The following is an 18215-nucleotide window of genomic DNA, read 5'->3' as shown; positions in this document are numbered from 1 at the left end:
AAATGCATACCCATTTGTTGTTGTGTTTGTTGCTGTTTTAGGTTATGTTTTGGATCTTGCAAAAAAATTACCACTGAAAATGAAGTTTCAAATTCTCCGCTAACTCACACAGTTGCCCCGACGCCTCTTCGTTTTGCGTGTAACTTTTGTCCCTGATCACGAATCCGAAGTCCGTTTTTTTATATATCGTGACGGAGAGGCGGTACGACCCACTTCCATCTTTGAATTTGCCAAAAAAGACATGTTTTTCAATAATTTGCAGCCCGAAATGGTGATGAGATGGAAATCTGGTGTCAAAGGGACTTTTATGTAAAATTGGACGTTCGGTTTGATGCCGTACTCAAAATTCCGAAAAAAAAACGTGTTTTTCATCGAAAAATACACATTTTTTTTTTGAAAACTCTGCCATTTTTCGTTACTCAACTGTAAAAAATCTAGGAACATGTCATTTGAAGGGAAATTTAACGTTTCGAATCTACATTAACCCAGAAGGGTCATTTTTGCCTTCCTCACCTCAATGAGGAACGGCTATAAAATCACTCGAAAAATGAACTTCGTTATTTGACCTCGTAGATTCACCTTCACGTATACATATCGACTCAGAATCAAATTCTGAGTAAATGTCTGTGCGTGTGTATGTCTGTAAGTCCGTGCACCTAAAAAATGCACACGATTATCTCCGGACTGGCTTAACCGATTTGAACCGTTCTGGTCACATTTGATCCGTCTTGGGGTCCCACAAGACCCTAGTAAATATTGTGAAGTTATGTAAAGTACTTCAAAAGTAATGCTAAAAAACGATTTTAACAAAAGTCCGGAAGATTGTTAAAAGGGTGGTTTTGTAAGAAAACCCGTCATGCTATACATTTTTAGAAAGGTATTTAAAAGATGAGCTAAAAATAATGAAGATCTGGTAACCCTATCAAAAGTTATAAGTACTTAAGTGTTGTTTATACACTTTTTTGAGGCCGTGCATTCACTTTATGAACGTGAGGAAGGCACCAACCACCTTATGGTGAATTAAGTAACGTTTTTCATTTAGAACAAAAAAAAATCATTTTTAAATTTCGTGTTTTTTTTTTCTAACTTTGCAGAGTTATTTTTTAAGAGTGTAACAATGTTCTAAAAAGTTGTAGAGGACGTTGATCATGGCCACCCGCGACCAGGGTTACCAGGTCAAAATTTGAAAAATCTGACAAAGTATCGATTCTGGCAGACGAAAATCTAACAATTCTGAATGGTGGAGGGGAGAGAGGATGTTAATTTCTTCAAAGTTTTGTAGAATTAAGATGGTTTAACGGATTTTATGGCCTTAAAATTGTTGAATTTGCATTTTCTTTAAGAAAAACACATTCATTTTTTCATATTTTTATCAAAATTGACAAAAAAATAAAAATCTGTCAATATTTGGCAAAGATACGGGTGAATCTTTATTCTGGCAGACACTTAAAAAATCTGGCATTCCCAGATTTATCTGACAACCCTACCCGTGACAGACACGGACGACAAAACAAAGAGAAACGCATAAAGTAACTTTTTCAAAATTTTATTTCTTCGTAAAATCGCGACAACTCGTGCTGGTTACAAGCAAACCCCTTATGTTTATATATACAAATTTGTGTACATGTCTGCTCTACAACTTTGTAAAACATTGTTACACTCTAAAAATTAACCCTTCAAAGTTAGGAAAAAACACGAAATTTTAAAATGAAAATTTTGTTCAAAATGTAAAAATGACCCTTCTGGGTTAATGTTGGAAAGTACATTGAATTCCCTTAAAATGACATGTTCCAAAAAAATTTACAGTTGAGTGACGGAAAAAGGCAGAGTTTTTAAAACTTTTTCAGTGTTTTTGTCCATGAAAAGGACGTTTTTTCCGGAATTCTGAGTACGCCAATATTATTTTAAATATTTTAAAACGTTGGGCTTGATTTTTTAACATTATTTTCAATGAAAATAGCAAAACATTTCTCAAAAGTTTCATTTTTCAATATTGAAAATCGAACCAATCGTTACCGAGAGTTTTGCTGGTTAATCCTCTACAACCCAACCCCGCCTTTAGACAGGCTTCGATCTAAAAATTTGACAAAAATCCATTTTCAGCAACTTTTGGTCTTTAAAAAGCATTGGAAAGAAGAATTCTTGAAATTTAAGAAAATTATATAGGAGCTATTCTCTACGAAATCGGTCTTTTTCTAAATTTTAATTTTTGCAGTCGGATTGAATCTTTTTTGGTCCTTTCGGTATGCATAAAGAAGCCATTTTGCATCATTAGTTTGTCCATATAATTTTCCATACAAATTTGGCAGCTGTCCATACAAAAAAGATATATGAAAATACAAAAATCTGTATCTTTTGAAGGAATTTTTTGAAACATTTAGTGCCTTCGGCAAAGTTGTAAGTATGGATAAGGACTACACTGGAAAAAAATGATACGCGGAAAAAAATGTTTTGGTGATTTTAAATTTCACTTTTTGTCACTAAAACTTTATTTGCAAAAAAATAACACTATTTTCAAATTTTTATTTTTTTATATGTTTTAGGGGACATCAAATGCCAACTTTTCAGAAATTTCCAGAATGTGCAAAAAATCTTTTACCGAGTTATGAATTTTTGAATCCATACTGATTTTTTTCAAAAAATCGAGATATTGGTCGCAAAATTTTTTCAACTTCATTTTTCTATGTAAAATCGAATTTGCAATCAAAAAGGACTTTAGTGAAATAGTGATAAAGTGCACAGTTTTCAAGTTAAAGCCATTTTTGGGTAACTTTTTTGAAAAAAGTCACAGTTTTTCATTTTTTAACATTAGTTCCAGACGTGCATCCGCTCTAACTACTCTTTTAGAAGAACTTGTTTGGCATTTGGCGTAGATGATTCCCAGCATGTTGTGCCAGTGTTTATACTACACTAATTACGCTAATCTTTAAGGCTCTCGAAGACCCTGAGAGGCTATATTATAAACCAAGTGAGATACAGGGTAAGAACAGCTAAGTGCACTCAAAGAGCTAATTTAGTTCCCATTTTTGCACAATTTTGAAAAAAATATTTTTGAAAAGTTTGAAAATTCTTTATATTTTTCTTTTCTGAACTTTGTTGATACGACCCTTACCTTAGTTGCTGAGATATTTCCATGCAAAGGTTTAAAAACAGGAAAATTAATGTTTTCTAGTCTCACCCAAATAACCCATCATTTTCTAATGTCGATATCTCAGCACCTAATGGTCCGATTTTCAATGTTAAAATATGACACATTCGTGAATTATAGGGTTAATTTCTGTTGATTATGGTAATTATGTAGCATTTCAAGCAAAACAATGTAAAGAGGCTTATGCCGTAGTGTAAACAAAGAGCCTATCCTGCTCATTCCTAATGTAAACATCAACTGAGCAGGACAGGCCGTTTTTTACACTTCGTTTTTGGCTTATTTAAATTGTTTTGCTTGATTTCTGCCATTTTTTTCTCAATCAGAACGTGAAAATCTGGCTCTGATGTTGGACATTACGTAAAGAGCATGAAAATAAGGGTAAAGAGCCGTACTGTTGGAAAAAAAAAGCAAATTCGGAATGCAGTTCTATTCAAATGAGAGAATTCACTCTGTGCCAGATCAGGCCTCGTGACGCACCTCCAATTGCGTCCAACAATCTTCTACAAACAATCTAAACGTTGTGATTGTGACCGTAATTGAAATATCTATCAATTGACCGAATGACCAAGTGACGCACGTACTCGCAGTTATTTCACGAGGTTCACCCAACTCTAAAACGCCCCAACAAAAGAAACTCAAAAAAAGAGGAGATCAGGCCTCCTAACCTAATGACTACTATCACTCTGATGTCACGGTCACGGTCCGATTAACCAAATTTCTGCCTCGTACAAAGTTCATCCCGCGTGCCATAAACATTTTTGTGACCGCCTCGTTTACGTCAATAATAAAAAAGAGATACAAGTCATATTCTCCGTCTCACTTTCTCTTTCCTCCGAATTTCGCACTCGATTTTTTTTTGTCGCACTGCGGGATCATAGCGCGTTTTGCCTAAGTCTCACCACCAATACTAGAACAAAAAAAAACGCTAATTCGCATGACAAAATACGCACACTCACCCACACACACCTCCCTCGTTATCTCACGCCTTGATCCATGCGCGCACTCTCTTATCAACGCGAGCATGCCCCAAAAACGTTTCATTTCACGGCCGGCACACTTTGATAAACTCGGACACGCGGGCACGCCTTCCACCACCAGCAACGGAGCGTGAGCATTATCAAAACAAACACTGAAATACACACACGCACACACAGTAGGTGTAGTAGGCTTTGACCTAGGTCAGTGACGTTGGCGGCGTCGCGTCATCAACAACGACGACGGCTGATTGGGCGTTGTTGTTGGTGGTGGTGAGAGCCGAAAGAGAGGAAATGTTGAAGAGAGAGATTTCTTTTTGGGGAGGCGATGATTGCGCTCAATTACCGTGCGACTCCATTGTTGGTGTTGGTGACGGCCTTCGTGAGAGGGGACGCGTGGTAGAAGTGAGGTTAAAGAGTGGAGGATTGGATTCTTCTGGACTAAAACCATTTGAAGAAACCACGTGGTCTTATCTTGGTTTATTGTGCAGCATCTCAAGGCTAAAAATGAGAGTTCTTTCACCTCTGGCTTATCTATCGAACACGAATTTGCGTCACAAGTTGAACGGGTTGAGCAAGTTGTCCTTCGTAAGTTCACTACACACCAAATTCTGATGTTTGGTTCTAGTTAATTTTTACTGAAAACAAAACTACTGAAATATTCAGTAAGTTTTTCGCTGATCTTCAGTTCACAAGAAGCTGTCAAAGTTTTAAGTTCTAAGTTTTTAGAGATTCTTTTTAATTTAACTGAAGAATTCAGTAGCGCGAATACTTAACTGAGTTCAATCTATAATTTTTAAAAAATTGATAGTTTGCCATCGGGTTGAAAAAAGTCATTCTTATGATTATAGTAAGGGCCGTTACAAATTTAGGGGGAGAGGGGATAAAATGCACCTCCAGTGTTTCTTCAAATTATGGCTTACAAAGGAAACAAAAAGTTATCGCGATTTTACGAAAAAAAATGTTGAAAAAGTTGGTCGTCATCGATCATGGCCGTTCATGGTCACCCGCGACAGGCACGGACGACGAAACAAAGAGAAACGCAAAAAGTAACTTTTTCAAAACTTTTTTTTCGTAAAATCGCGATAACTCGTGATGTTTATAAGCAAACCCCTAATGTCTATATATCAAAATTTTTGTAATTGTCTGCTCTACAACTTTGTAGAACATTGTTACACTCTAAAAAATAATCCTGCAAAGTTAGAAAAAACACGAAATTTTAAAATGAAAAATTTTGTTCTAAATGAAAAAATGACCCTTCTGGGTCAATGTAGATTCGAAAAGAACATTAAATTTCCCATAAAATGACATGTTCCAAAAATTTTTACAGTCGAGTAACGGAAAATGGGAGAATTTTTAAAACTTTTTTAGTGTTTTTTCGATGAAAAATATGTTTTTTCGGAATTCTGAGTACGCCATCGAATTGGGCGTCTAATTTTACATAAAAGTCCCTTTGACACCAAATTTCTATCTCATAACCGTTTCAGGCTGCAAATTATTGAAAAACACCTCTTTTTTCGCATGTTCAAAAATGGAAGGGGTCGTACCGCCCCTCCGTCACGAGATATCTAAAAATGGACCTCGGATTCGTGATCAGGGACAAAAGTTACCCCTTAGGACAAAGTTTCACGCAAATCGAAGAGGGGTCGGGGCAACTTTTCCCGATTTCGTGTGAGTTGGTAGAGAATTACCCAACTTCTTTTTTGAGTAATATTACCTAAAAAATGTGTAAAAATGTGAACCTGTTTCTGATGTAATATTACACTTTTTTTTACGCAAAGTCTGTCACCATTTCCTGATGAATATTAGCATTTTTTCTGTGTACATTAAATTATAGTTGAGTTATTTAGTAAACAAAAATGCTGAAACTTGTATAACCCAGTCTCACACCTGAGTTTCATATGGACGTCAAAAACAGTATTTTTAAACAGGAATTTCAGATAGCTTTTCAACAAATTTGTGTTGACTTTTGTTCGCAGAGTATATCAATAAAAACAGGCATAAAAATGTTTATTTTCATAAATTTATAAATGAAAATGCGAGCATTCAAAATTTGAAGCTAAAAGTATCACAAAACGCTTTATAAATTATTACAGTTAAAATTTTCAAAATAGCAATAAATTTATAAAAAAAGATATTCCTTACGTTTTATGTCTTTTACCGATCTGTGGTCCCAAAAATCAAATTTGGAAGACATATGGAAGAGAGGGAAGAAGAAGAAAAGAAGAAGAAAATTTCTTCTGTTTTTAATCTGTTTGCAGGACATTAAAATGTTCATTTTCAACTATCATCACAATAAATTTGAAGACATTTGGTTGTACCATTGCCGAGATACAGCTATATGAAGCAAGCATTTTCCAAAAACGGGTGCCACGATATCTCAACACTGCCTTGACCAAATCGGCTCAAAATTTTGGCGAAGACTCATTAAACCAGTTCCGTATGCATGACGAAGGCCGATTTTCAAAAAGTTTATTTTAAAAAAATAAATAAAAATATTTTTATGTTTTTCATATAAACAATCGAAAGCTTTTGATTTTTTCATTTAAAAAAAAGCAAAATTTCAAAATCGGACTTCGTCATGCACACGGAATATGTCTTGCGAGTCTTTTCCCCAAATATCAGCTAATTTGGTCTATCCCATCTCGAGATATCGTGGCACCCGTAAATCAACTCGGTGTTCAGAGAAAAAACGCTCGCAAAGTTTGACAGTTCGCTTTGCGCATGGCAAAATGTTCAGCTTAAATCGTCGGTAACTAACATTAATCATAAAATATCTTCATGAAAATTTCACGAGTGATTGAAAATCATCTTTTCAGTTGATTTAATAAATTTTCTGTAATATGAAATTTTATGATTTTCTACATGTACGTAAAGGGGTGAAATTTTTGGATTTTTGTTTGGTTTGTGAAATTTAGAAATACTTCGCTTCGCTACGATAGGAGACGGTGATTTTAGCGGATTGCAGACTGGATTTCGCCATGTGTGTGAAATTTAAAAATACTTCGCGAAGAAAAAGACCTCCTGATAACCCCTGAAAAACAGCATTTTGAAATTTAAATTGAGTTTTTCTCTGTGTCACCTAAATAGTCATCTTTTTCAACTCGTGATTTCTTGGATACAAATGGTTTGTTGTTAAATGATGAAACTTTTGTGAATATTTTTGCTTTTTTTTTCATAAAAATAATTTCGAAATTTAATTTACTATTTTAGAAAATAAATTTATCAATATTTAAGATTATTTTGTTCAAAAATCACATTTTTTCGAAAAAAAATCATAGCTTCGGTACCAGATTTTGCAGCATTCTAAACTTTAACGCAAAAGATGCCTTTTCAGTGCCCTTAAAAAAATTAAAAAAAAATCGAGAATAAAAAAACAGGATTTCAACAAAAGTAAAAAAATCGAGATTTTTTTATCCTGGAAACCTTTTTTCAGAAAATTTCAATCATAACCGACAACTATGCCCAACACACTAACTCGATCAGAAAATCTCTTCTCAAGATACAGATTTCCGAATATTCACGTGCCCATTTTTTATGACCAGTCCTTAAAATTGTATGGAGCGTTGGAAAGAAATAATGACGCAAAATGTTTTTTTTTCGTCATACGGAATACATGGACAAAGTTTCATAAAAAAAATACAAAGAAAAATCGCTTTTGCGAAACCGTGGAGATTACTCAGGAGTCAGGAGATAATTAACCTTAAAAAGTAAAATTAGCCCATTCAAGTCTCGCTTCACGCGTCACTTGCTCAAGTTTCCAGAAATGACTTCAAAAAACTACGCATCAACCGTTAGCAAAACACTTCTTCGTCACGACGGTCATCAGCCGGTCGACAATTGGCGCAAAATAAGCTTAAATTGATTTTTTTCTAGACTTTATGATTTTGTTTGTTTGTATCGTACCTACGTTTCCGATGTCAACACGTGACTCACACCTTTCGCGCCAAGTGACACCTCATGACACGATCAGGCGCATGGGATTATGCGATTTTTTTTTCAAAAACAGTCTGAATCAACACAAATATTTTCGCCAGATTCTAATTGGAAGCGCAAATAGAGGCACACTTACGAACTATAACATTTTGTTTACCAATGTTAAAGGTGTTATAGAATCAAAATTAATCATCTTAAGTTTTTTTTTTCAACATTGACAAGCTGTTCAACATTTCAAAAGAAAAGAACAATCCATTCTAGATATTTTTGAATGGTATACATAAATTGCAAAAAAAATCTGACATTTTTTCCCAAACCCATTCAAAAATATTTTCACAGCTTAATCGCGAATACAAAAATAAATCCGCGCGGGAAAAGTCTGTCACCAGTGTTAAATCTCTGTACTATCAACAGAATGTGGCCGGCGGGCGTTCCCAGCGCGCTAGAAGCAGCAGCGTTGGCACGTTTTGCGTCTGTTTTCACAAATGTTCATAAATAACTGTTTTGTCGGTCGGTTTGGTTCGTTTGAACTGGGAAAGCGAAAAAAAAAAGACTGTGGTTGAGGGGACGCTCGCTCCTCAAAGTGGTCGAACCAGTAATTTTTGCCAACGAGGTGAAACTAAACCATAACTTACCCGGTCTCTATCATCTATTATTGGCGGGTGCATTTAGGGTAAAATGGTAACGACTTTAAGTTTATGCTTCAAATAAATTAAAACAGATCAATTCAACGGTTTTTTTTTATTTGATTGAAACACTTTGTGTGTACTTTTTCTATGCCCAAAGAAGGCATTTTGCATAATTGGTTTGTTCCTTCAAGTATTCATACATTTTTTTCTCCAGGGACTGTTAGGGCGTAGCCTTGGAGCACAATGTGGAAAGCTACGTTCTTAGATATTTTTGGTTGAACCGGGCAACCCCTACCGCGTGGTACATACCTGTTATGCTATGCTATGCTACAAATATTCATACAATTTTGGCAACCGTCAATAAAAAAAAGACTTTTAAAATATTCAAAAATCTGTATCTTGAGAACGGATTTCCTGATCGATTTGGTATCTTGCGCTTCCGCTTTCAGTTATTTTTTTAATTTTAATTTTAAATGCCCACCTTACCCAATTTAGCCCATTTTTATGCTCCCATAGGGGTTAATTGAGTTTTACGGCCAGTGGTTTCGCGTTTTATCTCCCGTGGCCTAGTCATCCGTAAACACAGAACGCTCCGACGATGATTGGTTTGTTCACTCCTCGTTCACTCAAGTTGATAATATGTTTACGTTTGAGGTCGCCTCCCATTTTGCCAAATGGACTTGTTTTATTTTATGGTCCCAACTCATTAGAACAAAAAAGTCTAGCTCAAATTCCCTTCTAAATTCGGATTTATTTTTATATTTCAGACTCGTGGTGTCCCAGAACCAGAAAGCACTGCACATAGTGTTCCCCCATCAATTCCTAGACTCACCGGAGTGGTTCGGAGTGTCCACCGATGATTATTTTCAGGTAGGTTCCCCTTGACAATCCGTCACCGATAGTTGTCCTCAGTCAAAAATATTGCTTTACCCTTCAGGTGTCCATAATGGCGATGGAGGAATCGCGCGTCCTCATCTGGCACCGGGACAAGCTGAAGCTTTCCATCATGGCGGAACCCTTTCTGCAGGCCGTGTTCGACCATATCCTGGGCCGGGACGTCGTCAAGAAGCTGATGCAGGTGACGCAGGTATGTGCGATGTGTCGTTTTATCACTCTGTGAATTGGTGTAATTTTCCAGTTAGAAATCAGTTGACTGACAGCTAAAACGAGGGTACGATAGCGATAAATGGACATTTCTAGCACTTACGTCGGAGTTTGTCAGTTTTACGCTAGGGTAAACATGATAAATATGGCAAGAAAAGGATAAAAGTGCCTAGGAACACTAGCGTGCCCAGCACATTGAAGAAGGAATAATATGGAAGTTTTGAAAATTACGTAATTTATGGACACCCCATGACCAAATTGAGAACAAATTTCTGAGGATGGTGGGGCAGTTGCCCCACCATGTGCATAGTAGGGTGGTCCAAAAGCGGGCTTTCTCGAGGCTACCCCCTGAAATCAAAGGTTGACCAATCACTAGGCTAACTTCCAAATTTGAGCTTATTAGGGGCAGGGGGGGCAGAATGGACCAGGGGGGCAGAATGGACCAGGGGGCAGAATGGGCCACCCTTGGTTTTGGGCTTTAGAATGGATTTAGACCAATTGTAAGGCAAGGGTCTTATAAAGGACGTCAAATAACTTCACCATACCGAAAACGACGTCTGAATTCATTGTATTTTTCGAATTATGAGCAAAAATGTAAATTTATTGACAAAACTACGAAAATGTTGTTTATTTCGAGGTTTTTAAATAAGCTTTCTGAAAAGTTGGATTGTTTGAAAAAGTTTGCTCAACGCTTATAACGTTACTAGATGTTACTACCAAGGTATACAAACAACAACGGAACCTTAAAATCATTTAGAGACTTGGTGGTGGAAGTGTTAAATTAAAATCCACTTGGGGGCAGAATGGACCACCCTTATCCTGCCTTATAAAAACAATCAAAAGTTATGAAATTTGGATTAAATGGATTATTTCACTCCTGGTAGCTTCACAAATCGCGTTTAATGCAATATTAGTTGATTTTTTAGTTGTTTTGATGATTATTTGTAAAAACAGTGTCCTTTTTCAACATATTAACACTATTTTCAAAAATCTTTGTTTTGGTAAGTGACTATTTTTATTAAAGTGGTCTAACTTCATGGAAACTATGTTAGAAAGGTACCTTAAGTCATTTCTTATCTCCCTTCAACGTTGTATTAGACAAAATGGCTTGTTTTCTAAGGTGACCCATTCTGCCCCGCAGGGTGGCCCATTCTGCCCCGCACCCTGGAAAAAAAGTCGAAAAAACTTTTTTTTTAAAGTGGCTCAAAAACAGTTTTAAGCTAAAAAATTTCATCAACCAAGTATATAACATTGAAGGGAACATCCCAAAGCATAACCCTACTACACTGAATTCATAAGTTTTCATGTTTTTCTATGGTTTTTGGCGCCCCTGCCCCTATGACCACAGGCTGCGCAAAAATGTTCCTTTTCGGAAGATAATAACTTTTCAGCAAAAAAAAAACTTCGGGAAAGTTGTTCTAAAGATTGGACGACTATTGCGCCCTCCACAGGTAAAAAACTGAAACAGTTGCTTTTCTCCATACATTTTGACGATTTTTCCTATCCAAACTTCAAGCGATTAGAGGGAGGGGTTTCCGTGGTCAGAATGAGCTCAAATTTGGAATTTAGCATAGAGATGGGTCAATCTTCGATTTCAGGGGGTAGCCTCGAGAAAGCCCGCATTTGGGACCATCCATAAACCACGTGGATACTTTTTTGAAAAATGTTGTTTCCAAAGTGAATCCTTGTAAAAATGTTGAAAAAATGAGTTTTTGCTGGTTTTTGGCAATTTCTATATGACAGACTTGGTTTTCAGTCTCGTAAATATTTTTACCGAAAAGCTCGTCCAATTTCCCATAAGTTTTTCTTTAACCACTTTTTAAAATAACTCCTTTTTTATGATTCAAGCTAATTTACTACCCAGGTTACTACCATCCACTGAACTACACTGAAAAAAATATTCTGTTTTCAGTTATGAGCAATATAATTAGCTAATATCTGTAAGCCCATACTTCCAATTGAAATGTGGTCAAAGACAAACTTATGGGAAATGGACGAGACTTAAAAAATAAAGTCTTTCATATAGAAATTGTCAAAAACCATCAAAATATTAGTTTATGCAACAAGTTGCAAAAAGAGGATTTTTTCAGCACGAGTCGTACATTTATCCAACGAGGTTCACCGAGTTGGATAAATTCGAAGAGTGCTGAAAAAATTAAGTTTTGCAACGAGTTCCATGCAACATTTTTTGCAATTCCGAAAAACACCCATTGAGAGAAATTTTAAGTCAAATTTTAATGTATTTTGTCAATAAATCGTTTAAATCAAAAAAAAAAAATGAAAAGTGTTACTTTTCAGCATCTATTTTGAAAAGTGTTGCTATTCGATTCTGTTATTTTTGGTTTAGAAAAGTAGGCTATTTCGTCGTTCAAGAATGACAGAAAAAGTAAGTAGTTTCACGACGGAATCGCAAAAAAAAAATTTCTACATTTTTATTTTTAAAACCGTTGTAACTTCACAACGATTGGACTTTTATGTACAATTGTCTGTAGAATCGATTCCCGTATTCGGTTTTTATAATATTTCTAGATTAAATTTTCAAAACAACCTATCCCTCATGGGTTTCCTATGCAGATAGGGCCTTTTGAAAATTTAATCGAGATTTGACGTTAAGAGCACCTTTTCAAAAAAAAAACTCTGGAAATGATTTTTAAATTTTTTAAGGTGAGTTGCTCTATCCTGCATTTTTCGTGAGTCTTTTTGTAACATCTTAGGCTATTTTCACAAAAATTCTGAACCAAAAAAATCGTGGGCTCACCTTCAAATTTGACTTTTAAGCTTAAAAACAAAAAATCATATAAAGGTGGCGTGTTTTTTTCTTTCAGTGTATTTTTTTTCGAAAAGCCCGTCGAATTTCCTACAAGTTTGTTTGACCACTTTTTGATACGATGCAACGGCTGCGAGATACAGCAGTATTTAAATTACGAAATACAAAAATATATAAAACTCAAATGTCATTATCGAGTGAAACTGGCTTCATATACACAAAAATGGCTTACATAAGCGTAGGATAACATGTCTACCAAGTTTCATTGAAATCGGAGAGGGTTCGGGACAACCGATTCCCTATTTGACATGGAGTTGCTTAATTATTATTACAGATTCGGATCAGAAATTGAATTTTCTAATGGCTACATGATGGCTATGGAATTATATACAGGGCTATGACTCACTACTGGCTATGGAGAACTACTTTTAAGTCGATCCTTTCATTTGCCTCATCGATCACTCCGTGATGTTGCAACGGAGTGAAACATAGCGAAAATTCGCCACTTTTTGATTGCATACAAATTAATAACTCATGTTTTAGTTATGATAGACATTTCTAATTGTTTATCCAGCTGCGATTGATGATTGGACCAATAAAAACAAACAATTAAATATTTAAAAGGGTCGACCCATTGCCGTGTCGTTTTTGGTTTTGGAGAATGAGACATATCGATGCCTCTGTGCTCTGATGTACTAACTGACTTTTGGGCCAAAATGAGTTAATGATACCATCTTTTAGCTAATTAAATTCCCTACAAAACGCTTCTAAGAGATCTGAAAAATGCGTTTCCTACGCGGAGATATCGCCCTGCAACCATTTGTACTAACTGACATTTTTGAACGCATCATGGATGTGCTCTCTTATTTTTCATCATGGCTTGACCTTTTGAAAACACGCAAATCCATAAAAATACGATTACACTATAATATTATGGTAAATTGCCAGGTGTCCTTACTAGTTTGAGCAATATTATGGAGCACTATTTTGGAAGGCAATCAGCACAAGTGTGCACATTTGGATACGTGAAGAAGTTGTAAGTTAGAAGAAGTGTGTCAAATAATTATTTAGTGGCAGAGTTTTTTTTTTGTAATTGGATGACCCCTGAGTTAAGCTAAGTGTGACATTGGTAGGTGGATGTTATTGTTACGTAGTTTTTGGATTGGACGACCCCTGCAGTTGTTCTAAGTGTGCAGAACGACTTAAAAATGTTTTAAATTGGTTTTAAATTGGATTTTTTGGTTAGGCTAAGTGTAAGATTAATTAGTGGATGTTATTGTTACGTAGTTTTTTTTAATGCAGTTGTTCTAAGTGTGCACAAAGACTTAAACAATGTTTTAATTGCGGTGTATTACGGTGTAACGAATGTCACGGTGTAAAGAATGCTACGATGCAACGAATGTTACGGTATAACAATGTTACGGTGTAACCATACTACGGTGTAACCATACTGCGGTGTAACGAATGTTACGGTGTAACGAATGTTACGGTGTAACGAATGTTACGGTGTAACGAATGTTACGGTGTAACGAATGTTACGGTGTAACCATACTACGGTGTAACCATACTACGGTGTAACCATACTACGGTGTAACCATACTGCGGTGTAACGAATGTTACGGTGTAATGAATGTTACGGTGTAACGAATGTTACGGTGTAACCATACTACGGTATAACCATACTGCGGTGTAACGAATGTTACGGTGTAACGAATGTTACGGTGTAACGAATGTTACGGTGTAACCATACTACGGTGTAACCATACTGCGGTGTAACGAATGTTACGGTGTAACGAATGTTACGGTGTAACGAATGTTACGGTGTAACGAATGTTACGGTGTAACGAATGTTACGGTGTAACGAATGTTACGGTGTAACGAATGTTACGGTGTAACGAATGTTACGGTGTAACGAATGTTACGGTGTAACGAATGTTACGGTGTAACCATACTGCGGTGTAACGAATGTTACGGTGTAACGAATGTTACGGTGTAACGAATGTTACGGTGTAACGAATGTTACGGTGTAACGAATGTTACGGTGTAACGAATGTTACGGTGTAACGAATGTTACGGTGTAACGAATGTTACGGTGTAACGAATGTTGCGGTGTAACGAATTTTACGGTGTAACGAATGTTGCGGTTTAACGAATGTCACGGTGTAACGAATGTCAGGTCACTGAACCAGGATTGAACCACAAAGGGAGGTTTAAGCCGAACCAATAGGTGAACCTCGCCTAACCGGTTCATTTGGGAACTCTTGTTGTGCACACTTAGCACAATTGCAGGGGTCGTCCAATTAAAAAAAAAACTACGTAACAACAACATCCACTAACAATGGCACACTTAACCTAACCCAAATATCGAACTCAAACACCCTTCAAGAAGTTGTGAACATTTAGCATAGCTGCAGGGGTCGTCCAATCCAAAAAAACTACGTAACAAAATCAGCCACTAACCAATCTCACACTTAGCCTAACTCAAATATCCAATTTAAAACACTTTTAAGTAGTTGTGCACACCTAGCACAACTGCAGGGATCGTCCTATCCAAAAAAATTACGTAACAACATCATCCACTAACCAATGTCACACTTAGCCTAACCCAAATATTCAACTCAAACACCCTTCAAGAAGTTGTGCACACTTAGCACAACTGTAGGGGTCGTCCATGTTCATAGACTAAGTATTGATTTTTTTTGAGTACTTTTGTTCTATTCGATACAAACTAAGAATTCATTGCAATAGACACACTTGTTCTAACTGCAATCTACCATAACAGTTCTATGGTTTATGTCCTGGATATGTTGCATTTCTCAAAAGGTTGTATGACATGATGGAAATAAAATAAACTACCTCAAAGTTTTTACACAATCATTTTCGTATGTTTGTAAGCGTAGAACTATTCGGTTTTCGTCATAGTTGGTCTTATTGAAGCTATTTCATGGATTATCATACTTATATTTATGAAACCTCACACTTCACTAAGTTTTACATCATAAAATTCAAGTTTTAACGGTAGTTGCTCTCAAAAACTGCAATTTTCACAGTAAATTTAATGATAAACAAGGCCATTAAAAAAGTATTGTTGAGGAAAATGTTCCTTAACTAGCAACAATTCAAATTTACTACGCAAAAAACATTGAAACAACAAATAACTACTATTTTTACAATAAAATTACTCTGCGCACTTTTGTACCAAGTCCCACGTTGAAAGTATACACGACTCTGCCATCGAAGATGCATTTTAGCGCAACTGCAAAATTCGCCCTGTGCACGTTTGTGCTAACTCATACAAATCACTGTTCATGACACACTTGTGCTAATTACAAGCATGATTTTTTTTCGTAATTTCTCTGCCAATTTTTTTTTTTTGCATTTCAAAAGTTTTCATATTTTACCATGTCTTTAAGTTATGTCGGGAGCATACTTTAAAATTATTAGGACAATTGTTTGTCGAATAGTTTCCCAGAAACAGTACTTCAAAGTTAAAAAGTCGATTTTCTCGTAACAACCAAAATGTCAGTTAGTATAAGAGAGCACACAAGCATCGATATGGTGATTTAAAGAGCATGATAAGCGAAAAAAAACATAAAAGGGATGCTCAAAAAAACTGAAATTTAAAAAAACCTTAAGCAACGGAGCTCAAATTTTCAGGCTACACAGCAAAAATTGTAGCTATCCAGCTGCATGTAAAATGCCTCTATGTAAATTAAATTTTGCATTATTTTCTATACTCTGAAACATGTAGCCCATCTGTATGGAAAACTTACTTGACCGAAATGTCAATCTCATGTATGCGTTTATTCTAATACTACTGCCCAATTTTTTTCTAGTTCTATTTTTAGTATTTTGATTTGCATTTATCTTGTTTGATCCATCTTTGTTTTTGGTAGTATCTTGTTTATTCTGCCACCTGCTATCATTACATTTGCCCTTCTAATTTTTTCATGTTTTAAAGTCACTTTTTAAATTTTTTGCTTGTTTGTCACATTTTCTGCCATAGAATGGCACCATTATAATTTAAATTGTAAAATAAAATGCGTAGAGGCATAGTCTGGGACACTACAAAGATTACTGCATATTTCTTTTTTCCTTAAATATAGGAAATGTTTGGAAAAATACAGAAAACGTTGACCCCTAAAAAAATTACATCTTTTAAAACGTTGGCAAAGTCACATAAATCAAGTCAAACTTTCAACCCTTAAATTTTCTAAAATTTCAAGAGTTCTTCTTTCTAATGCTTTTAAAAGATTAAAAATTAGCTGAAGTGTTGATTTTTGGCAAATTCTAGAGGCGGGGTTGGGTTGTAGAAGGTTAAGTGTCTTTTTTGACATAGATTTTTACATGCGATTTAACGATTTTTATTGCTGGATAGCTTTTGGGCCATATTTCTTGGAAATTCCTGCTGATACACACGAAAACGCTACTGTGCAGGTCATGTTGAAAATATTGACAAAAGGTGAGTATTTTTAAAACAAATACAATCCTAGGGACCATCGAGGAAGAGATTTTCCAAGTAAGTGAGGAAATTGAAGAAAGAAGGAATTGAAGCATGCAGTTTGAAGTGATTAAAAAAAATTCGACTATTAGACAGAAAATGAGGTATATCGAGAATCGAACCCAAAACCTTTGACATATCAAATCCGCGCCTTTGTCGTGTTGGTCACCAATGTTCAATGAATATGATAAGGTAATTTGCCGATAAAAGACCTTGGCCTTCTATTGTGGGTGTAGCAAATATCAACAATCAAATAGTCGACTGTTTTTCCATAATGTTGCTAACCAACTATTTGAGCAATTTTTGATTTTTAAAGATAATACTCAAAGTATGAGTTTTTACAACATTGTGTTTGTAATATTTACAAAAACTGTAATCGAAAAAAAAGAAAAGACATAACATAAAAATAAGTAAGTTTTGTTTCAGCACATTTAGTTTAACTTTTAGCGAAAAGCTACAAGTATAATTGAACATTTTATAATTGGTTCATCATCTTTAATATTTAGTTTAGATAATTATCCAGGTACCAGGTCAATTGAAAATATATGGTTGCAAATGCAAATGAAAATATTGTAAATCAATCTTCAACAATGATGATAAAAACAAATAATTTCAAATTTATCACATTTTTCGCTCTTTTCCCCTATTTCCCTCTCCCCCTCGTTCCGTACCCATCAGCTCCAACAAACTTCCCCTACAACGAGCGACCATCCCGACAGTGTATTCTTATGACACACGATGCCCTCTGCTGCTGTCAGTTCCGGACCCAATCCGGACCAGCAGTTTAGCTTTGACCAACGGCTTCATGCCGTCGACGTGGTTTCAAATCTGGTTCGTGATAAAGATTGTCTTCTTTCTTTTTCTTCTTCTGACGCCGCCGCCTCTGATGCTTTTGCTTTGCTTACACTGTCATTTGAAAAGACACAAATTTGGGATTTGAGTGAATATAACCCAAATTTTGTTGTAATTTTGATGAGCGTGTATATTTGAGAATATAAACAGTAAATAAGAAATTGACAGTTGTCACACACATCGAAGCAGGCTGCGAAAGCTCACACACAGCTAAATGCCATTTCTTAAGATTACAAACACACAAAAACAATGGCAGAAGGGGCACACACATCCACTTGCTTACAAATGATACACTTGATTTTGA

General features: G+C 35.7%; 1 protein-coding gene across 11 annotated transcripts in view; it reads left to right on the top strand.

Annotated features, from left to right (window-relative positions):
- LOC120412379 (blood vessel epicardial substance) overlaps positions 1–18215 on the top strand; it is a 171291-nt gene that overhangs the window by 144631 nt on the left and 8445 nt on the right. For all 11 annotated transcript variants that reach the window (XM_052706299.1, XM_039572852.2, XM_052706298.1 and 8 more), the window contains 2 exons: positions 9455–9557; positions 9625–9774. In XM_052706299.1, the coding sequence (XP_052562259.1) occupies positions 9455–9557; positions 9625–9774 (253 nt within the window). The remainder of the gene's footprint in view (positions 1–9454; positions 9558–9624; positions 9775–18215) is intronic.

Source organism: Culex pipiens, chromosome 1 (assembly GCF_016801865.2).
Source record: "Culex pipiens pallens isolate TS chromosome 1, TS_CPP_V2, whole genome shotgun sequence".
Lineage (NCBI taxonomy): Eukaryota > Metazoa > Arthropoda > Insecta > Diptera > Culicidae > Culex > Culex pipiens.
Note: the sequence above shows the minus strand (reverse complement) of the source record. Positions and strands in the feature narration are given on the sequence as shown.